The sequence below is a fragment of the Mastacembelus armatus genome, chromosome 18 (assembly GCF_900324485.2).
Source record: "Mastacembelus armatus chromosome 18, fMasArm1.2, whole genome shotgun sequence".
Lineage (NCBI taxonomy): Eukaryota > Metazoa > Chordata > Actinopteri > Synbranchiformes > Mastacembelidae > Mastacembelus > Mastacembelus armatus.
In genome coordinates, this window is record NC_046650.1 from 17,461,118 (window position 1) to 17,488,091 (window position 26,974).

At 45.6% G+C, this 26,974-nt stretch overlaps 3 protein-coding genes across 4 annotated transcripts; all 3 read right to left on the reverse strand.

Annotated features, from left to right (window-relative positions):
• Window positions 1-65: 65 nt before the first annotated feature.
• On the reverse strand, window positions 66-2,437 carry LOC113140789 (lecithin retinol acyltransferase-like). Its single transcript, XM_026324793.1, has 5 exons — window positions 2,223-2,437; window positions 1,861-1,966; window positions 1,526-1,600; window positions 944-1,096; window positions 66-221 (listed from the first exon to the last, which is right to left on the reverse strand). Exons 1-5 carry the CDS (start codon window positions 2,435-2,437, stop codon window positions 66-68), a joined length of 705 nt encoding a protein of 234 aa, XP_026180578.1.
• Window positions 2,438-3,335: 898 nt separating this feature from the next.
• On the reverse strand, window positions 3,336-8,354 carry LOC113140707 (lecithin retinol acyltransferase-like). The gene is made up of 2 exons (XM_026324663.1): window positions 7,711-8,354; window positions 3,336-4,524 (listed from the first exon to the last, which is right to left on the reverse strand). Exons 1-2 carry the CDS (start codon window positions 8,272-8,274, stop codon window positions 4,372-4,374), a joined length of 717 nt encoding a protein of 238 aa, XP_026180448.1. The 5' UTR covers window positions 8,275-8,354; the 3' UTR covers window positions 3,336-4,371.
• A 2,834-nt stretch (window positions 8,355-11,188) lies between these two features.
• On the reverse strand, window positions 11,189-25,955 carry LOC113139333 (uncharacterized). Of its 2 annotated transcripts, XM_026322478.1 has the most exons (21): window positions 25,630-25,955; window positions 25,096-25,196; window positions 24,340-24,409; window positions 23,868-23,998; window positions 23,687-23,775; window positions 23,334-23,433; window positions 22,649-22,692; window positions 22,420-22,497; window positions 22,094-22,290; window positions 20,842-20,906; window positions 20,290-20,396; window positions 20,114-20,216; window positions 19,842-19,941; window positions 19,329-19,368; window positions 19,179-19,230; window positions 18,990-19,098; window positions 17,273-17,356; window positions 17,056-17,173; window positions 14,851-14,941; window positions 13,908-14,013; window positions 11,189-12,369 (listed from the first exon to the last, which is right to left on the reverse strand). In XM_026322478.1, exons 1-20 carry the CDS (start codon window positions 25,865-25,867, stop codon window positions 13,939-13,941), a joined length of 1,992 nt encoding a protein of 663 aa, XP_026178263.1. In that variant the 5' UTR covers window positions 25,868-25,955; the 3' UTR covers window positions 11,189-12,369; window positions 13,908-13,938. The 2 variants fall into 2 exon arrangements, with proteins under 2 accessions (XP_026178263.1, XP_026178253.1); XM_026322468.1 differs by having other exon boundaries at window positions 11,189-14,013.
• Between the last annotated feature and the right edge of the window lie 1,019 nt (window positions 25,956-26,974).

Sequence of the window (26,974 nt, forward strand, 5' to 3'; positions counted from 1 at the left end):
ATTCCTGTGTGTTTAAAATGTAAATAGTCTGGAGAGCTCAAGACGTTCATTCACTGCGTCGGAGTTTATGAGGCCATCCATATGAGGAAGGGCAGCAGGATGGCCAGCAGGGTGGCACAGGTGCTCACAGCTCGCAGGTAGAGGAGCAGACACGCCCCCAGCAACGCCGTCGCCTTGGCAACACGCCGACTCAACACCAGCTTCCTCACCGTCTTACAGAACTGATGAAGAGGAGGAGAAAGGAGGTGAAGTGTCTGCATATATACATGTGATAATCCACATCTGTTTCTTCAGCTTTGCTGTCTAGTATCTCCTGTTTTGTTTGCACATATATTTGTTTTATTTATTAAAGGGCTTCTTTCCATAAATAGCCACTAGATGGAGCAGCTAAGAGGGTTTCATTTATTCTTCCATCCAGTTTAAAATCAAGAAACAAGTAAATGTTAACTTGTCAGAAGCTTGAACCTGCAAATTAAAAGTTGAAAATTATTCAAGATGCCAAAAGCTTTTCCATGTTCATTCCCATTCCCTCCCTCTTCTTCATTTGTTTCTTCAGAATAAAAACCTGGTGCCTTGTTTGCTCTGTTCTTTCCCAACATCACACCTCTAATCACATGCTGCAATCAGTGACACCACAGAAACAACAGGGCTTTGACTGGCTGCCTGTTGCAACAGCACTGGGGCTTAATCCAGTTACAGCGGGAGGCCGGACTGATCTGTGACCAGTGTTAATCTGCAGTAGCCAGAGAGAAAATACGAGACGGGGGGATGAGTGAGAAAAGAAAGGATCAAGTGACCTGAGAACATCTGGTTTGGTTTGCCTAATATAGGCAAAAACAAAACAAAAACAAATCAGGGCTCAAGAGTCTGATTGTGCAAATGTCAGAACTAACAGAACTGTGTTCAGCCTGACATTAGAGTGGTTCTGATGTAGTTCAGTCACCTGAAACGTCTGGAAGCTCATGACGGTCCCGTATCGACAGTACATGACAAAGTGCTCACAGTTGTACCACAGCAGGCTGTAGGCCACATCGCCCTGCAGCTTCTCAGCCCTCCGGGCCACCTCCTCCCCCTGCAGCGCCGGGCGGCTGCACACCTGGGCAAGACAGAACAGGACAGGTCGGGTCCAGACCCTGCTAATACTTTCAACCATGCAGCTATTTCTTGCCTCATCACTAATCCTGTGAGTTGCTGGTGCAGGTGGTGACTTTTATGGATTAACGTTTACTCAGAAGGAAAAATATCCGTGTTCAGGGGCTAAAAATATTTGTCAGGATCTCAGAAACAACAGCAGCCTGTTCTGTGCTGGTCAGATTTAGAAAGCGTGACCAAGGGGAGGAACATTTTCACTAAGACCTCCTGTGAATTTATCGTCTGTTTACAAACCAATACATGAGATGTTTAGATATTTTATTCAAATTAATCATTGAGGTCAGAGTTAAAGGTGCTGTTGTTCTGCACTGCCATATATTCTGAGGTGTTCCTAATATTCTGAACACCGGTGAGGACAGAAACACAGCGTCACCTTGTCCATGGTGTTGATGAGTATCTCTGATCCGTAGGCGAAGTCATCCACTGAGTCCACTCTCACACTGCCACACTGAGGAAACAGCACATTTACACAGATTGACCCTTTAAACACCATGAGTCCATTCCTGATTCCAGACACCTGAGGTAGTTAACATCAGTTCACCAGCGTTAAAGTGATCAATACAGTTATTAGAATCCAATAATACCAGACACAGTCATGGGAAATGGGCCATTCTGCATACAGCGCAACATGTCACCTCTCAGGTGTGTTTACTGTTGTTATTGTGTCAGGGGCAGTGTGCCGGGCTGAATGGGTGGATGCTTCAGTACCTTGGCCAGTACTCCCAGTATGAGCCTGGTGTTGGTCACCATCTGGTTGATTCGGTGCTGGTCACTGGAGACGACGGGCATGATGTCTGGGATGAAATGAGCAACTCTGAAGGACAGGACAGGACAGGACAGGACAGGGCAGGACAGGACAGGACAGGACAGGACAGGACAGGACAGGACAGGACAGGACAGGACAGGACAAGGCAGGACAGGACAGGACAGGACAGGACAGGACAGGACAGGACAGGACAGGACAAGGCAGGACAGGACAGGTAAAGAAGAGAATAAAGACAAAACTCACATCGAAGCATCGATATCATTGTGCACCAGTGCGACCAATCAGAAGAGAGGAGCGGACTCACCTGCCCCCGCCCAGGTAAATCCCAAAGTGTGTGAACAGAGTCCGGGGCACCTCCAGCAGGTCTCCCCTGCTGAACACCAGGTCATATTTACTCCGCGTCGTCTTCCCTCTCCGCCTGCTTGCATCTACCTCTTCATCTTCCTCCTCTTCCTCCTCCTCCTCTGCGCGTGTCGGGGTGAGGATGAAGAGCAGCGCGAGCAGCTGCAGAGGAAACATGCTGTGAGGACGAGGAGCAGAAGGAAGTGACCGTCGGTCCGGGGCTGCTGTTGTCCTGTGGGCGGTGCTGAGGGCGGAGGGGATTAGAGACTGCAGGAGCTGCACAACAGCACAAACTTCAGTAAAGTTTCATCTGAAGTTTCTTTTCTAAGATCAGAATCGAGCTATAAACGAAATATTTAAAGATCTCTTATTATAGTCTTTGGACGGGAAGAACCCCCCCCCCCCGCTCTGACACACTGATAGACCCTCTCATGGCTAAAATCCCATTTATTGATTTCACTCTTGAATGTTTCCTGGTATTTATTTAGTCCTTTACCTTTACCTCCCCAGACGACGACTCTTTGTGATGCCTGCTGCCTTTTACTCCAAGAAATACCAAAACAGTGATCCAGTTCTAATTGGTGCAGACCTGCTGTCCCCACTGGTTCCCAGTAGAGGGCGACAGAGACCAGCGGCTTATGGATTTCCATAAGACCTGAAGGAGAAGACTGGTTCTCCAGGAAAAAGTGAAGAGACAAAATTATAATTTTACCAAAAACAATGAAGCATCAGGTCATTATCTAAAATGATATTCATGTAGTGAAAGTTACTGCAGTAAATGTCCAACAGTATCCAAATGTACTTGAAGTATCCACAGTAAAAGTATTCATTCATCTGATTCTGAAAAGGAACTAAAGTTATCAGATAAATGTAGAGCAGGAAATAGTCCAAGGTTTGACTCTGACATGTAGTGAAGTCCAAGTACAACATGGAAATACTCAGGTAAAGTACAAATACTTCAAAATCAACTACAGTACTTGAGTAAATGTACTTTTTCTGAGCAGCATTTGACTCAAAAATCACTGGACATATTTTGAAATCAAAGAAATCAACAAGTCCACATCCACTTCCTTTATTTACATAAAAACAGTACAAAGTGTTACAGCATCATAAAAATAAATTCTGTACAAAAGTTTGTGACTGTTAGAGAACAATCGGGTCACAACATGAGACCTATAGGTATTTACAGAAGAGCTTCAGGGGCCGAACTGAGCAGGTTCTCCTCTACAGGGTAAAGAAACAGGAACCGTTCTGCTGTTCCCACAGAGTTAACAGAGTCTCTGTGTACATGTGTGTAAACGCGGTCCAGTCACATTTGTATTGAAGATAAAAATACTGTTCACTGTTTGTTTACTACCTTAGGAACATCTGAGCAGTACTATGGCAAAAACCTTAACTCAGAGTAGTCTTGCAAAGGTTTTCTGGGATTGTAGGACCCAGAATGTGGCTAAAAGATGGATTTGTTTCAGTGTAGACTTTTGTTTTTGTCATTTGAGAGAATTTTATCTGCTTGATAAGAGTCTACAAAAATATAAAATATATCAAAACTAGCAGATGCTTCTCGTTTTACATCCTGGAATGTGACGTTTGCAGAAACAGCAGGTTTTCATTGGGTGTTTACATACAGTGACAATAAATGAAGGAAAAACCAACGGTCATTATTTCATGTTCCTTCATCCTCCACTGAAAATAGTCCACAGCTAACACGCTGATGTAATGTAAATGAGGTTAAGGTTTTAGTTTGATTTCTCTGGTATGAGACTGATTAGAGATCAGCTCTGACTCTGTGGCTTTGTGTCTGCACAAGTGTTACATGATGTTAGGAACATGTTTGTCAGGGATGTGCTGCCATGTTGGAGGGCAAAGGTCACCCGGTTTCCTACATCATCCCTTTAAAACCAAACCTGCAGTTCCAGTGAAGTCAGTAATTATTAAATGCTATTTGGTTCATTTAACAGAGTCTAAAGTGGAAAACTACAAGTTGTCTCACTGCCTCCAAAATATCCCAGTGGGTGGTGTTAGGTGAGGTTTTAGGTTCAGTCACTGTTTTGTCATGAACTTGTTTGCAGACGACCACTTCCTGTCTGTCGGTCTTCCAACGTGGCGGCCTCCTAACTGGCCATCCACAGGGTGAAGGGGATGAGGAGGGTGAGCAGGGCGGTGCTGAAGGATATTCCCAAACACCCCATGGAGAGGAGCCCCAGCAGCGCCGTCAGGAGGACGTTACGCTGGTCCCGGATCAGCGACTTCAGCCACTCACAGAACTGGAAGAAAAGTGGGAAATAACATCAATATTTTAAAATAAAGAAAACATGAATCTGCTGCTACTGATCCTTCAGAATGTAAACAGGAAATAGTAAATACATTTCTATTTTCATTTGAATAAAATCATTAAAATTAGCAGAAAAATACAAATCAACGTTATTCTGTTATTTACAGAATGAATTGTTGATATTTTAGAGATCTAGAAAACTGAATTCAGACAAATCACTTTAAAGAAGCAATAATTTTGTTATTTTCTATTTTCACCACATGGGGGCAGCAAAACAGCTAAAACCAAAACATTAACATCAAATAAAAATTCATAAATCTGCTCAGAAATCAATAGGGATAAGGAGGCTGCTTCTAACAGAACTTCCCTGAGAAAAATCACAATTTAAAGTTTTGGGCAGTGTCACAATAACCCAGTGATAACTGTCTGTGCAGCCACGGGTGAAGTGCAAACAGGAGCTGACCACAGTTCATTCTGCACAGATGTGATGATGCCAAGGTGCAAAACTACAATAAAAGAGCTAGTGCTAAAGTTAGTAGCACATTCATTAGCTTTTCCTCAGGTTTTATCCTCTTGGGTGAAGAAAAAAAGTGCAGGTCATGTTTTCTGACATGTCATAGATTAAACTACTGATTAAAAAATGATAAATACACATGATAAAGCAGAAACTGTCAAAAGCAAAAAAAAAAAAAAAACACACAAAAACACTTTCCAACCTAAGACTCACTGAGCCAACTCCTACTCCAAGAACCCAGAACATATAAACAGACCTGAGGCTTAGTTTAGTGTGAGGCCCCTGTTTAAGCCCCTGTTGGCCCCAGCCCCCCTCTAACAAACCTGCAGGCAGGTCAGACGTTTAGGTGGGTAATTACAGGAAGCGAAACTGGATCAGGGAGAGGTTCTCTCTGCTGCCAAATGGGCCCCAGCCGCTTACTGGATTATATTCTATACTTGTACTATATTACTACTATTATGTAATTCTACAATACACTATAGAGTTTGCACAGATATTTGCACAACATAAGTTAGTCCAGTGTGTTTGGCTCTTTGCTGTCCTGCTAATTTCTGTAATTTGTTATTGGTCATTTAAACATCTCTGTGTTTGCACTTTCTCTTTGGGGATCAGTAAAGTTTGAGCTTGGACATCTGCATGATTAAAGCAGTGAGGCTCAGATTTCCACACTGATTTAAAGGTTTATTTAGTTTACGGTAAACTGTGCTGAACGGTGCCCCCTGGCTGCCAAAAACAACTTTCTACAGCGCACAGAAAAAGCCACAGTATGTTTGCTGGGAATATACGATTTCAAAATAAAACCTCTGGAAAACACAATGATCAGCCACTTGTCTAACCGTGTGACTGAGTGAGGCTCATACTGTGGTTTCACAGTCTTGGAAGATTCCTTGGACCCCCCTGGATGCTGCCTGATAAAAACCAGTATATAAAGTACTTCAAATTAGAAGTATATAAGGTAGTCAACGTCAGCTACCCACCATGTTTTAGTCTGTGGTATTTCTACTAGTACTGCAATAATTTACTGCAGTACTCCTGTCTACAGTCACAGCAGCTGTTCAGGTCCAAATGTCGCGTTCTCTTTAGAACCATAAAACCATTTATCAGATATGTAAAGTGGTTTATTATGGGGAGATTCACTTTTGCAGCCTAATTGCAGTAATATCTGCAGCTTTACTGCAAACATGGCCTCCACCTAATCAAAGAGCTTAATTGAATATCAGACAACACAGATAACGGAGCCTGTAGGTCATAAGTGACTCAGACCAGAGTTTCAGTGTTTGGGTTGAACTTTTCTTCTTCACGTTGTTTTAAGTCACATCCTGAAAAACCAATCAGATGAATTGATCATCTGTCTGATCTGATAGACCCAACTCAGCCTCCTCATGAATCCCAGTTAAACCACTAAGTGCTTTAAAAAGACCTTCTGGTTTGTGGTTTAGAGAAGCTGGTGGTTCTGTCTGGGGTCTGATGCTGATCAGTGAGAGGCTCAGGCTCATCATCATCATCATCATCGGTGTACACAGACTCTGGTTTCTGGCAGGCGGTGCTGGTCTGAATGCAGCTCTTGTTCTCTGGACTTTTCCCAGCAGTGACCCACATTATCCTTTTCGTTTAAAATGAGCTGGGGCTCTAAGAATTTCGCCTGAGGAGGATGGAGGAGACGAAGAAGCACAGGATTGTCCAGGCTCTCGTCTTTTACCCAGGCAAAAAAAAAAAATCCTACTTAAATAAATATACTGAGATATTTTAAGGTAAAGTACTCCAAGTATCACAAGTAAAAGTACTGTGCATCAAAGTTTCTGCAGCATTTGAGCTTCTCTATGTGGAGCTGGTTTATATGCAGCAGGGGTTCCCAACCTGGGGTTTGCGTCCTCTCAAGCTGACCGCCGAGTAAACCCGAGGGGTCTTGAGATTATTAGAAGAGACAGGAGGAGAAAAAGTCTCAGTATCTGACTGGGGCGTTTAAAGACACAGGCTGTTCTCAAGTTAAAAGCCTTGAAGCAAATATGTGATTTGACCACGTGCAACAACCAAAAGGCTGAAAATCCCTAGTTTCATCTTTTCAAAGACAAAAACAGTTTTAAAGCCTAAAACATTTTCTTTCCCTGGAGTCCAGTACCTGCTCTCAGTGTTTACAGTAAAGCTGCTCATTTTTGGTATTTTAGTGTCGAGCTGCTCCTCCGGGGTTTAGGCTGAGCTCATTTACAGCCTGACATCCAGTTCAAAGGTGGTTTTTCCTGAGGCTGCAGACACACAGGCCGCCTGACTGTCGCCTCCTGCGAGAGGACTTTACTCTGTTTAAACCAGACCGGTGCCAAAGCCGCTCCGTGCCGGTGTAGCTTCACCAAAACAGGAACACCTTTAGATACTGTGCACACAGGCAGAAGCAAAGTCGACAAATGCTCCGGCACCAGCGCAGCTTTTAAGATGCTTTTGAAATAATCTGAGCGCTGCGTTGTTACAGGGAAAGACCCCAAAGGAGGAACTAAAGACTCGTGTCGAACAGAACCTCCTGCCTGACTCTGTGGTTGGTGTGAAAATGCTGAAAGTGCATCAGCGTGAACAGCAGAAATCAGCAACAACCATCAGACCGGTTCATCCTTCGCGCGTAAAAGCTACATGATCAAAGCAGGCGCCTGAAGGCCCGCGCGTAAAGTGTGTTACCTTCTCGGTCTGCAGGCTTTGCGCCACCCCGTAGCGGCAGTAGGTGACGAAGTGCTCACAGTTGTTCCACAGCAGGCTGTAGGACACGGAGCCCACCAGGCGCTCCGCTCGCCGGGCCACCTCCTCCCCGGACAGCGGCCTCCGGTGCACCGCCCGGTCCATGTTGTTGGGCAGGATCTTGGCTCCGTACGCGAAGTCCTCCACTGAATCCACCCGGATGCTGGCGCGCTTGGAGAGCACCCCGAGCAGCAGCCGCGTGTTGGTCACCATCTCCTGGATTTGGCGGCTGTCATCGGTCAGCACCGGCAAGATGTCAGGGATCAGGTGCGCCACCCGGTTGTCACCCAGGTAGATGCCGAAGTGGATGAAGAGAGTCCGCGGGACCTCCAGCAGGTCTCCCCGCTGGAACTTCTGTGTAACTCCGGCGGGCTGCGCAGGACATTCATCCCAGTCGGGGCGCTTGGCGGGCGGCGACTCTCTGCGCAGAGGAGGCAGCAGGCTGGACAGCTTGATGTGGGCCAGGAGGAAGAGCTTCTCCAGGAGGAAGGTGAGCGTGTCCAACATGACTGTAGCAAAGAAACGACACGGAGGAGAGAAGAGGGAAGGAAAATCCGACTGACTGCTGTCCTCTGCTTCCCTCTGGCCTCCCTCTCTCCTCTCTGAAGGATGTGCCTCCTCCAGGGGGGTTTGGAGACGGAGGAGGAGCGTGTGACGTGCAGCTTCTGAGAGAAACTCTGACCCGAGGGGAGTAAAAGAAAACCCGCGGCATCAAGTTAGAACAAGAGAGAAGAGCAGAAACTCTAAGCCATGAAAACTAAAACGAGATTTCTGTGGTGACGGGACCGCGTCAGTAAAAGAATCACAAGAGGAACCAAATATCCAGAACTCTAAGTTTGAGATTTGGATCAGCTGCCAAAACAAATCCTGATGTGATTTTTCAGTCCAGATGTTTCCAGCAGCCCAGTGGTGGCTCGGACCTCACCTTTGGTTGTTTCCTGTGCACATAAAAACAAACTGAGGTCAGCAGAACATCTGTAGTCTTTCCTCTCAGACCAAGTCCTGATGTCTGGACTGATACAGACATTACTTTAAGTTCAGGTCAGGGACTCTGACTGTGTGTTTGGTGGATTATGGCTCCTCAGAAAAGCACATTCCCAAACACATAAACCCGACACCTTCACACTCAGCGGCAGAAAATACACAACAAACAGTCTCACACAAAACCAACATGAAACTCTACAGACAACACAACCATATGAGTGTGTCCTATACAGGGGGACTGTGGGGCCTTATCCCCGTCTGCAACCAGGGCCCATTATCCCATTACGTGCCCCGAAACTAAACCAGTTCCAACCAGAATCCTAAAACTGAATTTGAACCAGGTCCAGCTCCAAGCTGGTCCCCATTAAGATACAAGTACACCAACACACCCACTTACTGCTAATGTAGAGGACTCAGAATTTCCACCACAGCGAATGTCTCACACACACACACTCACACACACACACACAGAGGCAGGTAGTGAGAGCCAGCAGCATGTCTGTCACACACACTGGCCTCTTTGTTCGGCTCCTGCTGGTTAAACTGTGTCGAGTCCACATGGACATTTACAGGGAAACTGTCTTTCACCTGAGTGAGTCCAGATCCCATCTAGAGACTGACAGCACCAATGAATGTGCTGAATGTGTGTGAGTCCAGAACCTGGTCCAGCTTATTGGTCTGTGCCTTGTGCCAAATAAAAACAGTGAAACTGTCCATGTGAAGCTGAAGGATTTCAGCAGCTTTACCCAAACAGAGTCCAGAGGGGGTAGATCTGCTCCAGGGTTTCAGGGAACATAGTGGTTTTACATAACAATGACCTGAAGCGTCTGGTCAGGGTCAGGGCTGTGTGACAGTAAAGTGGAGATAACCTGCGACCTGCAGGGATCGATCATTTTAAACTGCCGACCATGCAGCGGTGCTGGAGCCAGCAGACTGGGATGGACTGGACCTCAGACCAACACTTCCATGGGACACTCTGAGACACAGATGATACTTTTTATGACTTGAGTCTTTTCCAAGAATGCAAACACAGAAACATGACAGATTTTAGACTTTGGATGTTCTTCACTTTGATGCAGAGGAAAAAAATGGGAACAGATGATCTAATGCAACAGGAAGGACTTTGACTCTGTTGTTGTGTTTACACGTTTTAAAAAGTCCAGTTAATTCACTCCTCATCCTCATGCCTGAATGCTGCATGGGGGATCTGAAGGCCTGAGCATGATGGGAAATTAGTGACACCGAGAACTGAAGCTTCTCTGTTCGGTCACTCATTCATTCTTCTCCTGCTTTTCTTGCGTTTCCTTGAGACAGGAGAAGAGGATTTGGGGATTAGGAGCAGATCATGAAAACACACACTGAGCCGCACCCTGCCCCCCCAGGCTGCCTGCTCAATGACCGAGGGACGGGATTTTGGCAGCTGAATGTCTGTTGATGTGACCCCGACTGAGCGGCTGTGAAAAGGTGAATGCAGCTGAGTGCCAGCCAGTGTGTGTGTGTGTGTGTGTGTTGCTAATGCTCTCCAGCTGATTGGGAGGAGCCGTAGGACTTTAAGAGGATAAAAGCTGCAGATTATTAGAAACAAGAAGTAAATTAGCATTAGCATGGTTCTCACAGGTGATCCTGCAGGTTAAAGTTAAATCCTCATTAAGAGTCTAACCCTAACCCCAAATGTTTGCACACACACACACTCACACACACACACACACACACACACACACTCACACACACAGCACATCCAGGAGCCAGAGCAGCAAGTTTCAAATCTGTTATTTCTGTTTTTAGAAAAACCAAACTCCACACAGGCGTCACCTCATCCAGTCTGGCTTCTACAGAGTCAGACTCCTGCAGCACAGCTCAGCTTTAATATGACAAATGCCTTGTTGTCTTTAAAGCCTTTTCACACTCGCTCAGAGTCTGTCAGTGTGTGAGATACAGACAAAAACAACAGAGGAACAAAGAGAAAAGCAGAATGAGTGATGGGCTGTGATTTATCTGCCTTTATCCTCCACGTCAGAGAGACTGAAGATGTGAATGCGCCGTTTCATCTCCCTGTCCGTCAGTCCGAGCCGCACAAAGGCCACGACGTCATGGCGAACAAACCAGAGGCGAGCGGCAGCTCTCACACTGATTAATGAACACACACTTGTTCCCCTGCTGTCTGCATGTGATGAATGTTAATCACCATCTCTCAGCCTCCGTTTGTAAGTCTGATGCTCAACCTGCTGTTGTGCTGCTGCTTTAAAGGATCAGTTCACTCAAATCCCAACACTTTTTCGTTTCGGCCTCTAAAACCACTGTGGATTTTAAAAACTGCTTGCGCCACAAACTGAACTCCGGTCTCCTCCAGGGTTTTGCTTATGGAGACAAACGTGTGTGTTTATGACGAAGCAACGCAGGGAGTCAAACATTCTGTGACAAAGAATCACACAGCAGCTTTGGTCATAAAAATATTTTTATTCTCTTCAGTTTAGCGTCTACAAAATCAGACAAAAGTCTCAGTGGAAGTCATGATTCTCGGTGTGTAAAAAGAAGAAGAATCAATAAATCTATCACAAAAAGTGTTAAAACAAGGCAGAAGTGAGTGATCGTTTTTCTTTATGCTGTTCACACTTCAAATGTTGACTCTAACATCTGTTATTACAAGATTACCTATTCTGTCATTTTAACCATTTCCAGCAGAAAAAAATGGACAAAGAGAAATAAACAAATGATTCAGTAAAATTAACACAAAGTGCACTTGTGGCTCCAAACTAAGGTTTTGTTTGAAGAACAGTTTCAATCTTTTCCCCAGAGTCTGAAAACACACATGCCCTGAAAATCGAACAACTGAGACACAGTGGAACGGTGTGGTTATAGACAGACTAAAGTGCACGTCATTGAAACTGGTTTGGATCAGTGTGAAAAATATAAATGAACAAAAAGTAAAATGTTCTGTTCTTTTGCTCGGTAGACAAATACCAGCTCCTCTGGACTGAGTGGGACCAGAATCCATCCACAGACTTTACTACTGTTTTCTTTATATTCTTGTGTGAACCGTGCTAATGTTTAATGATGCATATTTAAGCTGAAATCAATTGCACGTTGTACTTTCCTTATGTTAGTCTAGTCTAGTAGCACCTTTAAGAAAGTTAACTTTAGAACGTTTTGTCGAGTGAATTTTTGTTCCTTTGTCTGTTTATATAAACCTGTTAAAATAATAACATCTTCTTTGGTGTTCCTCAAGGTTCAATGCTTGGATCCTGATGTTTTGCCTCATTTGCAGGACTTTGGCAAAAAAAAAAAAATGTTGTCAGTCCATGATCCCCATGTTTACAAAATCCTCTTCTATGAATTGAGACAATTTTCAGTCAAGAGGGTAAACTACACTCTATTTGTTAGATTCTCAAGTTTATTTAGGATCAAAACGATTTTAGTAGTAAACCCTAAGTCTAGTAAACACTGAACACTGTAATGCTGGGTAGGATTCACTGGCACACTGGGCCCTTTGACTACTTCAGAGAAAAAGATTAACCATGACTGATGATGAGAACAATGATGATCAGGAGGTCTGGACGGATGTTAAACGGGTGAATGAGGCTCCACAACAACCCCTCCTCATCCTGGTGACTTCAAATACTGGATTGTTTTGTATGAGAAACAGAGCATCCAAACATTAAAACATGCACCAGAACATGATCAACAGTTGTTGGTTTGGGTAAACATTAATCAGCCTGTGTTGAATTAGTCAGAAATGTCCTTTTCATCATTAAGATGTCACTGTAGTTCCGCTTTTACGAGAATAATGATGACACTGTGTTTTGCATTTTCTAGATTTGCACTTCTGTGAAACCAGGAAAGGACTCTGACCATATCAGTGTTGTCTCTTAAACCCCAAAGACAGGCTGATAACTTCATTTTCCCCATGATTCCTCTTTTTACTCCCTGATTTACACTCACGAAAACTCTGCTATCAACTCAAGCCTGGAAGGATTTTTCTTGTCATTTTTAGGGCTCCATTGTGTTAATCCATCTTTGAGGACGACTGTTTATTCATTTCTTCGGACTGACTGTTTAATGTGCCTCACCCATTTTAAGAAAAACGTCTTGTTTCCCAAAAAACAAAAAAAAAAGGCAGATCAGGGAAATGGTGGCTGAACAATTTTGCTGGAACTCAGAACTGAGAAGAAGAGGAGCCAGGAAAGTTAAAAACCCAAAGAGGATAAGAGGCAGGACTGCAGCTCTGTGCCGAGGAAGATGAGGGAAACAGGGTTTGATTCAGAGGAGATGGGGTTTCAGTCATGACGGAAGCTGTGGAGAGACTCCAACTGCAGCTTCAGTCTGTTTGCAATTAAGGATAAACAGCGTGAAATCCACAGGGGCCGTCTGGTGAAGACGCCATACATTCCTGCGAAAATTAGAGGTGGGTTGCGGTGAAGGAGCCGCAGGAAACCAGGCACCATGCCAGTTCGACCTGAGGCCTGTGCGTCTCCTCTGATACTGGAGTGCCCAGATACCATAGGGGGTACTTTGATTACTCTGTGAGAGAAACCCAAACCACCACTCCCTTTTTCAAGGACGTCAGAGGTCAAGAGCAGCTCTCCTGAAGCTGGTGCAGAGATCAAGTCCAGATTATAAGGGCGATGTGCACAGTTACACATGATGGAAAAAAAAAGAACTACAAAGCCTGTTCACTGGCTTTTCTGGGGCTTTCCAACATGTCACATGGTCTTCATCAGTAGATGGAGCTTGCCCTGTTGCCATGAAAAATTAAATTTGGGGCTTGTCTGTTGCTTTTTCTGTTAGTTTATTTCTGTTAACATGAAAAATGGCCCCTGGTGTTCCACAGGACTCGGTGCTGGGTCATGAAGCAGTTTGCTGCAGAGAGAAATAGCTAAATCTCTACTGGATGGATTAACAGGACATTTGTCAGAGACAGTCCTCAGTGATTACAAAACCAGTTTTCATCCAGAAAACGTCACATTATTTTTCCCAAATGATCCAATTAAGTTACTTTGACACTGTGAGATAATTTATATGGACTCAGTTATTTTTGTTAGTCAAATCTTGGGTTGTGGATGTGACGGGTGTTTTTATACGATGATCCTTTTTATGTTTCTACCTTCAAGTTCTCTTTGTGAACCACATTCATGTTTTCATTTCCCTCCAGCTCTCACCCTCATTAACTCAGGATCTCCTAGCCTCTTCTCAGTCCACCAGGGATTTGAGGTCAGGCAGTCCTCTCAGCTTCAAGTCCAGCAGCATCTGACCGTAGGCTTTACCCTGAGAAAAGACAGAGACAACCTCAGCTGAGAACAAAAGCAACATGTTGAAATACTATTAAGTACAAAACGTGTTGGGAAGTAGGATGATCCACAAAGACCAGTGATAATTGTCTAAAGGTTTTACAGTTGGAAGAAAAGTAAAAGCAACAGCAACACAAACCAAAAAGTGCTGAACATGTGTTTCCACCTCAACCTGTTGGATTCGACACACTTCGGGTGTGTGACGTGTGTGTATTAGCACGTTGTGGGTCTGCTGAGCAGTGTGTTACTTTGATGTGCCGTGGACTCCAGTGAGGCAGTAAAAACACTTTACAGGAGGGTCTGAAGAAGAACAGAGGAGGAGGATGAAAGGCAGGAAGGTCAAGCAGGAGACGAAGGAGGGACAAGCGAAAAGGAGGATGTTATGATGTGCTCACACATACAGAGATCTCAGTTTTTTTTTGGGGGGGGGGGGGGGGGGGGGGGGGGGGGTTCCATCTTTTTCTATCTGTGGTCATTTCTGTGGCCTTTTCATGTGTCTTTGCCGTCGCCTGTCATGCCCCTCATCCCTACGGTAGTCCAGTTATGATCCGAGCCTAACGTTAAGAGAAGCAGCAGCTGATTCAGGAGCTGTTTATGCTGTTTCCAAAGCATCAGAGGAGATTTGCAAAGACTTTCAAATCTCAGCTTCCTCATGCCGAGTCGGCATTTATGGCCAAACTCCAACTGACAGTGAGTCAACGAGCGGACACGCAGGGAGGGAAGGCCACGAGACCAAAGAAAAAAGAGAAGACTCCAGAGTGAAGAAAGAGCAGATCTGTGTGTGTCTGTGTGTGTGTGTGTGTGTGTGTGTTACCTGGGGGTCGCTGCGAAGAGATGCCACCCCTCCCCCACCCAGTGAACTCTGCAGGACAAAGTTGAGGCCATGGATCCCCGGGAGAGTGTATCTGCAAACAGCAACACACACACCCGTCAACTGAGGCAACGCAAACCTCCACACTTTTTAACACACACACACACACACACACACACACACACAGTCTGGCTCCATGTGGACTGGCTTTACTGCACAGGTTTTTTTCTTCTTCTGGATCCACATGGTTTTTAAGTACAGTGTGTGTGCATGTTTGCAGCTGCAGAGACAGGGCAGGCTGGATGTGGTCACAGTCAGGACTGGGAACAGTTAAGGCGGACCGGGGGCTGCACCATTAAAGCGTCTGTGGCAGCAGGGACACATTTCAGGGTGGGAGCTAATCACTAACACACCTACACACTGAGTCACTGCACATCAACAGAGCGCACATGTTCCACCATCTCCCAAAATCCTACATCACACCAGCACATCAGCACCTACACACCCTCACATTAGGAGCCCGACCCGTCCCCATCCCTGAGGGTCCAGCCAGACCCAGAGTCCAGACTACACCCCACAGAACACTTGAGACCTGGAGATGGAGGGTCCATCCAGTCTGACTAAGCCTGAGAGGACCTGCAGGGAGAACCGGACACACTGCACAGATCCAGCTGGAACTGCTGAATTAAGGCTTCGGTGACTCATTTCAGTTTCTGCTTTCTCAGACATTTGCAAACACGTGGAACACAAGTTTCCTCTTTGCCTCGATGTCTGACACAAGTCTGTTCTCTTGTGTTTGCACACAGACCGTATGTTGTGTCTGTGACTCGTCTGTTGCTGCTGCTGCTGCTGACAGACTGGCGCCGATTACACCAACCACAGTCGCTGTGTGTGTCGAAATGTGTGAAAACTGGGTGGGGGAGGCTGAAGCTGGTCCAAAACAGAACGCAGAAAACATGTTTGTTGCAGAAGCAGTGAAAAGTTTCTGCTCATTATCGTCGTCCATCTGTTCCCTCCTGACTCGGCCAGTTTCACTCGTCACTCAGAGCAAAACAAAGATCCAATACGACGAGACAGTGAATGAACCCGTGAGTTTTACTGCTGCTATTATTAAACCTTCTCTTCAGGAGGATGTATCTCACACATGTTGTATATATTTGGATACACAGAGAATAAAGGCCCGTTTGATGCAGCTGATTAGGATTTCACAGTTTCACTTGTCTCATAAATAAAAGTGAGACTAAAATAAACCAGTCATTCATTTATTTTATATTTTATTGGAGCTAATTTGAGAGAAACATCTCAGGGTGACATCCTCGGCGTCACAGCAAAGAGCGCTGAGACAGGGTCAGTCATGTGGTGCTCAGATAAGAGAAAAGGGAGAAAAGGCGAGTAGACTAGACACTGCAGATTATTACAGTACCCTCAGAACCATGCACATGGACGCCAGCTGGACTAATCTGCCACCTCTGTGTTGCAAGCTGCTAAAATTAGCTCTGAATCACTGAGGCAGGATCCTCAGACTGTTGTTGTGAATGGTCAAGACATTTCCACGTTGGCTGGTTCTGGACTGAACAAGTCTCCTGGTGATTAGAAAAGTAAATAGCCCTGCCTTTCACCCAAAGAGACCTGGGATAGGCTCCAGCAGGTCCCTGTGACCCTGGCTGGGAATAAGCAGGTGTAGATGATGGATGGATGGTATGTTAAGAGAAGTCTCTGAGCCTGCTCCTGAGGTGTGGGTGTGTCAGGGTGGATCTGTTACAGCTGGTTCAGGCCTGCAGCAGCTACAGCCCTGCTTGTTCATTTGACAGGAAAAGTACATTCAAGATCAGGGGCGGCTTCACAATGACACAGGCCGCTGCAGGTAAAGTTGGATCCAGTTCAACTTTCCAGCCAGTGCAACAAATCCGATGTTGTTTTGTCCTGGCTCAAAGTCTGCAGCCTCCTGTGGATGCACACATCTCTTCAGCTTTTGCACATGTTTGTGATGAAATGTTCGAAGTGGAAATGTTGGGTCTTTCCTGACTTGCAGGAAACTGGTCCAGTGGTTTTTGTTTTTTTTACCAGATTTTCTAAGTGTGTCCACGCTCGAACAGCTAAGAGCTGGTGTCAACAACCAGCTGACGTGCTGATCCCTGCACTCCCCCAGTCAACACTCACCTCTCCTCAGTGTGGCTTTAGTGTTACTTCCAGCCTTTATTTACACACCTGGTGACGGCGTTGTGCACTCCGGGCTGGATAACGTGGGAGAAGTAGTCCTCCACCACAGAAGAAGTCAGGTGCTTCTTCAGGTAGGCGAAGAAGAGCGGATGACGAGCTATCACTCCTACAGACACAGAGTCAACAAAAACCTGTGTTCAGGCTGTTAAAGTTACATGTGACACATTATGCAGTAGAACTGGAGCTCTGCTGCTGGGTCTCTCACCGATGTTGGCCGAGTCGCCTTTGTCTCCGCTCCGTGTGTAGGCCAGTTCCTCCAGCCTGTAGCTGTGGGGTCCACTGGGCAGGTCTGGATAGAGACCAGAAAACCAAAACTGCCTTTATACAAAATGGTGACAAAACACAGAAGCAAACACACACTGAGACTTTTCAAATGTCTGACTCTGGTTCTGGTTCAGTCTCATGCAAACCTGATCTCACTACAGGTCTGGAAGCATTTTACTGTCATTTGATTTTGACTGGTCTTTCTGCAGCTGTTTAGAAAACTGTTATTGTAGATACTTATTGAAAACGAGTGAAACTGGAGAAGAAGCTGAAATTCCTGCACAGGTCTGAGCACCATCAATCTCATCTGGAAAAACAAACTGAACTCAATGAACTCACGAACCCACGAGCTCCTCAGGGTCCTGCAATCCTTCAGACATGATTCAAGCCCACTCAAGGACGTTTACGCCTCCTCTGAGACCATAAAAATCGCCTCAAGAAACCCAGAAACATTTTCAAGGGGCCCTAAAATCCCCCAAGAACCCTGTAACCTCTTAAAGACCCTATTCTTTTTGACCCTTGAAACAACTTCAAACACCATTTGCACCCTCAAGTACCTTAATAATTCCAGAGAAGTCTTCTCCAAGCCCACTGGAACCCTCTCAAGGACCTAGTCAGCCTTGTAAACCTCCTCAAGAATCATCTGCACTCTTCAAGGACCTAGTTAAAAACTTGGCAAGACCACCTGGAGCCTCCTGGGGAACCTTTGAGAATGGGTCCAGCTTCCCATCTCAGGAGGATTAGAAACCTCTTCAAAGACCACTACACCAACCTCAGGGGCGATTTATTGTGCCTGTTTCCACTCATGAACAAATGTGTAACGAGCAGTGATGTAGATTTTCAAAATAAGAGCAGGTGAATAAATATTAAAGGAGCAGCTCTAACGTTTGTCTTTTTTTTTTTTTTTTAGATCTTTATTGTATTATTGTTTTGGTTAGAGTGAGTGTAGAGGCCTTCCTGTTTTCAGCCAGGAATGTGAAGGTAGAAGAAGAAAAACCAGGACTCTGAGTGTGTGTGAGAACTAAAGCAGCGTCTGTGTGTGATTATTGTTCAGCTCCACGTCAAGCTGAAAGGCTGAAAGAAGGAAAAAGTCTCACAGCTTGTACTTCTCAGGAATAAAAGACTACACACGCACACACATGCACACACACACACACACACACACACACGCACACGCATACGCATACACACACACACACACACACACACACACAGCTCCGTGTTAATCCGGTTTAATGATGCTGTGAATTATTTCAAACAGTGTTTTATGGGACATGTTCTCACATTCTGAAGCCTTGGTTCTGTTGAGTGTGGACGTGGTTTGTTTTCTCTGGTGTTTGTTGTGCGACTGTTAATGTGACACGGGAGGACGTCGCCCTCTGCAGGTGGAATTCAGCCGTAGCATTAAGCGGCTTCAGCTCATCCTGGTTTAATTACCGGTGTAGCAACTTCAACATCACATGAATCTTACCAAGGACACTCAAGGACCATGAGAGTAGTCCTGGAACTACCTCAAGGACCATGTGGGCTTCCCAAAGGACCCCCTAGAAGCCCTCAAAGACCCACAAGACACCCCTACTGAGCAATGGAACTGTTTTAAGGACCATTTGAACCCTTAAAATACCAGTGTAACCCCTTTAAGGTCATATGCTTGTTACCTGCATCGGGCACTTCCTCTGCTGTGGTGGGAGGGGCTACATGCTCAGGTGTGTCTGGTCCCACCTCTGCCAGTGACTCTACCAGCTCTCCTCCCACGTGAATGTCCACCTGGAGCCAGGTCAGAAACTCTTCAGTAGCTGAAAACCCTTTTTCATGCACTGTTTGTTTATGAAGATAAAACCTCTGACCTGCAGCTGAGATTTCGGGTGTAAGAAGAAGAACGGCTTCAGCACCGGAGACCTGGAACCACAAACACAGTGAGACCATTATATAATATTGTTTATTGTGCAGGAATTGAAATTACAAGTCAGCTGCCTGAGAATAAGTCTGTCACTCACACTCTGGGACGTCCGCCCACGATGCCCATCAGTCCAGGAGCTGCGAGGGTGGAGGAATAAAAAATCAGAACTGTTGACACAGGCTACAGTGAGAATTCAGAGAGTGAGGGCTGAGATCAGCTTCCTGTCCCAGTGACTGGTCAACAACAGCGACGGCATGAATCAGCAGCCTCCGACCACACACTCCGAGTTCATGCTGAGGGCGTGTGCTGGAGCTGAACTCGTCCCCGTAAACAAAACCCAGTTCAGGAGGTCACAGCCCTCAGTATCTGCAGCGAGCTGAGTGTGTGCCTGACGAACTCAACACACAGCACAGCCACATGGGTTTTTAGGTCAGAAACCGCCCAGATGAGTCAGGGGGGGTTACAGGATTAGACTGACGGCACCAATGAATGTGTGTGAATCCAGAACCTGGTTCAGCTTATGGGTCTGTGCCTTGTTGTCCAAGAACTATTAAAAACACAGCAGGGAGCCACACGTGTGTGTGTGTGTGTGTGTGTGTGTGTGTGGTACCCATGCCGGTCCCTGCAGGAGCTATTTCCCTGGAGAAGAGTTCGAGAGCTTCCTTCTGCCTGTGGTGCACGGCCATCCAGATCACTGCCTCTCTGCAGCCCTGCACACAGGAAACACACCGTGGCTCTGTCAGCTGGTTTTACTGAAAAGGTTCATAGCTCCAGCTGTTGAATCTGTGACTGATTCTTATTGGAGGTTCTACTGATAAATAATGGACTGTGTGGACTAAACTCAGCTCTGATGCTCAGGTCAGAGCTGTGAGCGTGTGTCACCTTAGTGCGAGCGTTGGCACCGTAAGTGTCCTCAGCTCCGAGGACCTGGATGTTGACGGAGCTGAAATCGTTGAGTCCCAGCTGCTTAAAGATTCTCTTCGTCCTGAACACAAACACAGGTCAGTGTCAGAAAGAGCCAGCATCCACGTACTGAGCGCCTTGTCCCCTGAACACACCGTTTGATGATGCTCTCTGCGGTCCGTCGGGCCTTTTCTGCCGCCCGGGGTCCTCCGACTGGACACACCGCCGTAGCCCGGAAACCGTCCAGGTAGGTGGCACAGACCTGGAGAGAGGAGGAGTTTCAGCTTCGGTTTGCTCCGTGGTGGCGAAGCAGCAAAAACTACAGTGGAGGTGATTTAAGGGCTGAAAGTAGCAGTGGAAGAAGTACTGCATTCAAAAAGTTACTGCAATAAAAGTACCATCATCCAAATGTACTTGAAGTATCCACAGTAAAAATAATCACTGTGCAGAATGGCCCATCTCACACGAAAGTATCTTAACTACCTAAAATACTTCTAAGTTGAAGTATAGTCTGTATTTTGTTGGATCCATCTGATCCTGAACTAAAGTTCTCAGATAAATGTAGAGCAGGAAAAAGTCCAAGGTTTGACTCTGACTTGTCCGAGGATGAAGTAGTACAACATGGAAATACTCAGGTAAAGTACAAATACTTTCACACAGTACTTGAATGAATGTAGAGTAAATGAACAGATATTCAGGTGTTTTACCTTGTAGTCGTGTGATGGAGCGAAGCCTTTTGCCCTGGTGACTCTGACCGCACCTCCGTCTACACCTGAACACACACACACACGCATGCACGCACGCACGCACACACGCACACACACACACACATTTTCCTGCTGCAGCTTTAACAGCCAACACAGAAACCACAACCTGCTTCATCTGGAGCTCCAGAGTTTTATTAGTCAGGATTCATTCAACTGTAGGTGTGTGTGTTTGAACTAACACCATCTTTCACCTCCTGACTTCTCCCTCAGTGGGCTCCCCCGGCTTCAGTCGGATTCCAGACTCGGCCCCGGTTCATCCTCAGTTCACGCTCCTCCATGTTACAAAATAAACTAGTGCTGACAGAGAGGGCTCACACAGAGCTCCAGAGTTCATCCGAGCCTCAATTAGACTGAAGTATTTACATTGGTGCAGCAACAGGAGCTGAAAGTTCACTGCATCGGGCGTCCACAACTCCCACGTTTATAGCTAATGAAAACAGGGCGGCTTCATGAGCAGGTTCAGCGTTTTCCAACTGTTTTGGAGTACAGTTCCCATGATGCTCTGGGCCAACAAGGAAGTGCAACATTAATGTTTGTTTACATTTTGACAATGTGACCGTTAAAAGCAGCTGAATTATCTGTGACCAGCTGGGGTCTTACAGCGTTCTTCACATCTAAACACACAGTGAGAACTGTTCCTCAGCTGCAGACCAGGCCAGACTCACTGCTGAGGAACAGAGACCTGGGTCCTGCTGGGATCTCTTAAGGGCTGAACCTGTGAAATATTTAGGATTTTCTCTGTGTATATATTTTTTCAAACAGTAAATCCTGCCTGGCACCGTAATCCCAGACCTCTGGCAGCGCGGACCCTCTCCCAGCGAATCAGAATCTCTGCATTAATTATCAACAAGAGGTAAAGCAAAGCTGCTTATCAGTGAGGAGGAGTTCGGCCCAGGGTCTGGGGAAAGTTTGGGAGTTCACGTGAGGGTTAGACGGGTTCAATCTGAGTGGCCGTGACATGTTTAGTTTTCAGAAAGGAGAATCAATCAGTACCAGCTGATAAAGAGCTTGTAGGAGGTTCAGATGAGGGTGACGGGTTCAACCACGGGTCGAAACAAAGTTCCAGACGTGTTTGTTTAAGGTTGTCAGAGGATTGTTTAGGGGTTATGGAAACAGTGGACAGTTCAGGATGTGGCCACGGCCTCCATGCAGATGATGTGTGTGTGTGTGTGTGTGTGTGTGTGAGATGTACCTGGCACTTTCTTGATGACCACCTGGCTGAAGTCACAGGTGACATCAGGCAGCAGGTAACGCCGCGGGTCGCCGATCTCGTACACCAGCTGTTCGGCCACCGTGCCGAAGGAGACCAGTCCGCCGGTTTTGGGCGGTTTGGAAAGAACGAAGGAACCGTCACTGGAACACTCCACCACCGGGAAACCAATGTTGTCCCTGAGAGAGAAGCCGACAAAGATTCCCATGAGAACCACAAAAACAAAGCAGAGCCTGTTGCTCTGCTGTCAGTGAGAACCGTCTCAGTGACGTTCTCCTCTAAATCCCAGGGTTTGGGTCGGCTCTTACCAGTCGGGAACTCTGTGCCAGTCGGTGAAGATCCCACCTGTACTCTGAGCTCCACACTCGATCAGGTGACCTGCAAGACTGATGTAACACAGATGTTAAAACAGCTGGAGGCAGCTGCTCATTGAATCAGACAAGACAAAAGTCACTCAGAGGTTTTAAAACGAACTTCAGTGATGAGTGTGAGTGTGTGTTTCTGTGTGTTCAGTGTGTGTGTACAGTGTGTCTGTACCTTCCAGCTGCCAGCAGGTCATAGTCGTCCCTCTCCCACCCAAACTGCAGCAGAAAGATAAAACACCCAAAGATTATTCATAGCTGAACTTTGTCTACAGGCTCTCTCTCTCTCTCTCACACACACACGCACGCACGCACGCACGCACGCACACACACACGCGCGCGCGCGCACACACACACACACACACACACACACACACACACACACACACACACACACACTATAAAACACAACTTTGATTAATAAAGCCTGTGGCTGTCACATTGTGAAAAGCCAACAACAACAACATGTAACCCACAAAGCCTGTCCTGCTGGTGGAACTTAACCAAGAGAAGAAATCTCTTGGAGCACCCCCTCCTACTCACACACACACACAGAGACACACACACAGACACAGACACACACACAGAGACACACACACAGACACAGACACACACAGACAAATAGCAGATACTTTGTTAGTTAAATAAACAACACAGACACAAACAACCTAAAGCAGGAAGCAGCTGAACACAGTGTGTGTCTAAATGCTTGTGTAAAGAAGAGATTTCAGTTTTTTATTTATAATAAACTTGTCACTCTGTGTTGCTGAGTCTGTTTGGATCCGTCAGAGTTAACCCTGCACCACAGTAAAGCCTGCAGAGACACAGTGCTGCCTGGAGCTGCTGGGCGTTGGACGTACGCTGTGCATGAGCGGCCCCAGGGCCAGGGCGCTGTCCACGCAGCGTCCCGTTACCACGATATCTGCCCCGAGGTCCAGACAGCGGCGAATGGGAGCAGCCCTGAGGACACGCACAGAGACAGATCCTTAGGGTCACGATTGGTCCAGTCTGTGTGGGATCAGGTCATGTGGAAGGAAACTACGACACAGACGCAGCAGCTGGTGTGTTTATAGCTGTGATGTAAACAGTTTACACTGATGCTGTGGAACATAAATATCCTGGTCTGAGGTCTGAGCTGCAGTTTGATGGATCCAAGAACTGAACAATAAAATCTCTGAGCTTCACTCTGAGTTAAATCGAAGTGTGTTCGTACCCCAGGTAAGCGTTCATGCTGTGGAGTGTCTCAGGTAACCGCCCTCTGCCGCCGCTGTCGGCCATCTTCACCTCAGACAGGCTGTTCCTCTGAGAGGAGAAGACACATCAGGTCTGAAACAAACACGCTGAGGCTGCTGATGGTGATGATGACCAAGGTGATGGTGATGAAGGGATCTTACGTGGGGCATGAGGTCGTCGCCGGTCACCACGGCAACCTTGAGGTCAAGTCCGGCCTTCCCGATGACTTCCTGTACGGCGTTGGCACAGGCCAGAGGATTCACGCCTCCTGCGTTACTCACGATACGGATACCTGACGTGACGGGACAGGAGGTGGAGTTTCACCCAAATGTAGCGTCAGGTTTAATGTGGAGAAAATCAGAAAAGGGAAAAGACAAGTACAAACACTCACACCAGGAAAAATAAGGTGTTTTAAAAAAACTGGCTTGAGTCTGTTTCCTGGATGAACGTGAGGAAAAAAAAAGACATACATAAAATACATTAAAACTAAATGTATTAAAATCAAACAATTTAATAAATTGTGTTGTAGGAAAAGATTTGCAGGACAGAGGAGAGACCTAAAACCTAAAGTGTAACAAAACATCCAGCAAGAAACAAGGATTTGTGTTTTTCCTCAGCCTCACGTTCTCTCACCTCTCCTGTGGATGTCGTTAATGAACGGAGCCAGAGCGACCTGGACGAAGTCCGGAGTGTAACCCAGATTCTACAGGAGCACAGGAACACAGTCCTCATCAGCTATGAGTTGATCCAGAGGAACCACAGCAATAACACACAAACACATGACACTCATCTCTTCACACAGACGCACAGTTTCTGAAACATTTCTGCACTGAAAGGTCGACATAAAAACTAAATCTGCAACAGGTGAATCCTGCCCAGAATATTGACACATTCACACAATATTTTATAAACAACATGAACAAAGACACTCACAGATACATGCAGAAAAACATCACAACATAACATCCATCATTTGTACCCCCTTAGTCCTAACCAGGGTCCCAGGGATCAGCTGGAGCCTATCCCAGCTCTCTTTGGGTGAAAGGCAGGGGTCCACCCTGGACAGGTCACCAGTCCATCACAGGGCCACATAGAGACCAACAACCTCACACACTCACACTCACTCCTATGGGCAATTTAGAGTCACCAATCAACCTGACATACATGTTTTTGGACTGTGGGAGGAAACCAGAGTACCTGGAGAAAACCCACACAAGCACAGGGAGAACATGCAGACTCCACACAGAAAGGGCACTGATGGGGGCAGGCGCACACACACACACACCTGAACAGTGACTACTTCACACAGTCAAGCCTCACACCAGGTGTCCACCCTCCAAAAACCTCTGCCCAGGTGAAGCTACAAGAACACACAAAGGTGTAACTCACAGGTGCCTTGGCCTTGGCGGCAGTGAGCAGCGACATGGTGATCTCACTGAGGTAGTCGAATACCAGGAAGTCCAGCTTCCCGCCGTAGACCAGCTGAGGCACTGAAAACAACAGAGACCCAGTCAAAGCCACGGGTCCAGTCTGAGGAGGTCACGGTCTCACCTGTGATGTTTATTTATTTACTGACTCTGAGGTTGTTAGTTGTCATCAGGCTCCTGCTCTGTGACCAATCTCACATTTCACACCTTTAACATTCAAACTAATTCACATTACTTTTTATATTTATCTATTTATGTGACTTATATATATTTTATCTATCTATATTTATGTGTTTATGTGACTTACATATATTTTATCTATCTATATTTATGTGTTTATGGTATTTAGATACTTACATGTCTTAAAATAAACAACACTGATGCACAAAACAGCCACAAACCCATTTCCACATAGTCACGTGTTAACATCTGTATTTTTAGCATAGTTAGCATTGTTAGCAACTTAGCTTAACCGTTAGCTTCGTAGTCCCAGTACCTGAGGTGGCTGTGTCCCCCCAGAACCCAGAGGCGCAGCCGATCCGGACCGGTTTAGTCTTGGCAGAACTCGTGTAACATCTGGAGCTGGTTTTGTTTTGGTGCCTGGAGCTGGACGAACTGAAGTGCAAAGAGTTTGCGTCCAAACACAAAGTGACGCATTTTTCCGAGGCCCTGCAGCGCGACAGGCGGCCGAAGGCTGAGGCCGCGTCACGGACTAGAAGTGCGAGATGAGACATCGTCAAAACATCGAAATAAAACGCAGAAAAAACAGAAAAACAGCGAAGTTTTGCTCTGCCAAGTTCAAGGTGCACTCAGTCCATCAATGAAAACAGTCCGACAGGAAACGCGTCCGGGAACCTTCCATCCCCATTTCCGCCTCCCTCATTATTTTCAGATTGGTTTGATAATTTTACACCGTATTAACTTCATGTTTACTAAGTTATGCATCAAAGCCTGTTTTCAACAATATGGAAACAAAAACTCAATATTTTATTTTCATAATTATAAAATCCAAAGCTCATTTTTATCAGAGAAGATCAAATATACAAGAACCAAATTTTAAATCAGTTTTTTTCCTCTGAGTGTACTGTGAATCTGTAGCTATTATTTTATGATATTCTATGAGTTTATATGACAGAAGTCCTGAAGCTCGTGTTATATTTCATTTAAATAATAAATGAAACTCATCAGTTTAGTGACTGTGGGTGTGAAGTTGTTTTACACTCAGCTCATTTTAGATAAATAGTTTTTGCATCTCAGGCAACACAGACACTGATCTATTGTTAAAGTTGTACATCCCATTTAAATTATTATTAATCTAATGTATTTATTTGATCTTGATCTGCAGGGTCAATATATTCAAACTAAAACAGTCCAGAAACAGGAGTAAAACTACAACAATGATAATAACGACAGAGCTTGATTCTGAAAATACACTGACCATTAATAACGTCATTAGTTTGCATTATGCAAAGAATCAGGCCATTTCACTCCTGTGCAGACAAAAACAACACAACAACAACAGCACCTGTTCACAGCAGACGCATCACTGGACGGACAGGTAATAAACCTAATCAGGTGAGTCTGTTTATGTTTTTAAATCATTTTAACATTATTTATATATTTTTTTAAAAAGGCTAATTACCCTTAACTGAAGTCACAGACACAGAAAAAGTGATGACCTGTAAATTAATGACTATATTTGATTCATGTTTTCATATTTTTTTCTATCACATCAGTTTTAAATACAGTTTACATAAATACAGCCTTACAACAGCTTCAAGGCTAAGAAAAGAGAAAGGACTTTCTAAGACCTGCATCAGGATGAGCTCCAATTAGTCCGG

What these genes read in the sequence shown, in the direction of transcription:
- LOC113140789 (XM_026324793.1), bottom strand. Translation starts at nt 2,437, where the DNA reads ATGTTTCCTCTGCAGCTGCTCGCGCTGCTCTTCATCCTCACCCCGACA. An exon ending in TACTGGGAGTACTGGCCAAG is followed by an intron (nt 1,601 to 1,860) that starts GTACTGAAGCAT and finishes CTGTTTCCTCAG; the next exon opens with TGTGGCAGTGTGAGAGTGGA. An exon ending in TGAGCTTCCAGACGTTTCAG is followed by an intron (nt 222 to 943) that starts GTGACTGAACTA and finishes CCTCTTCATCAG; the next exon opens with TTCTGTAAGACGGTGAGGAA.
- LOC113140707 (XM_026324663.1), bottom strand. Translation starts at nt 8,274, where the DNA reads ATGTTGGACACGCTCACCTTCCTCCTGGAGAAGCTCTTCCTCCTGGCC. An exon ending in AAAGCCTGCAGACCGAGAAG is followed by an intron (nt 4,525 to 7,710) that starts GTAACACACTTT and finishes CTTTTCTTCCAG; the next exon opens with TTCTGTGAGTGGCTGAAGTC.
- LOC113139333 (XM_026322478.1), bottom strand. Translation starts at nt 25,867, where the DNA reads ATGTCTCATCTCGCACTTCTAGTCCGTGACGCGGCCTCAGCCTTCGGC. An exon ending in GACCTGCTGGCAGCTGGAAG is followed by an intron (nt 22,498 to 22,648) that starts GTACAGACACAC and finishes GTGTTACATCAG; the next exon opens with TCTTGCAGGTCACCTGATCG. An exon ending in GCAGAGAGCATCATCAAACG is followed by an intron (nt 20,217 to 20,289) that starts GTGTGTTCAGGG and finishes GTTTGTGTTCAG; the next exon opens with GACGAAGAGAATCTTTAAGC.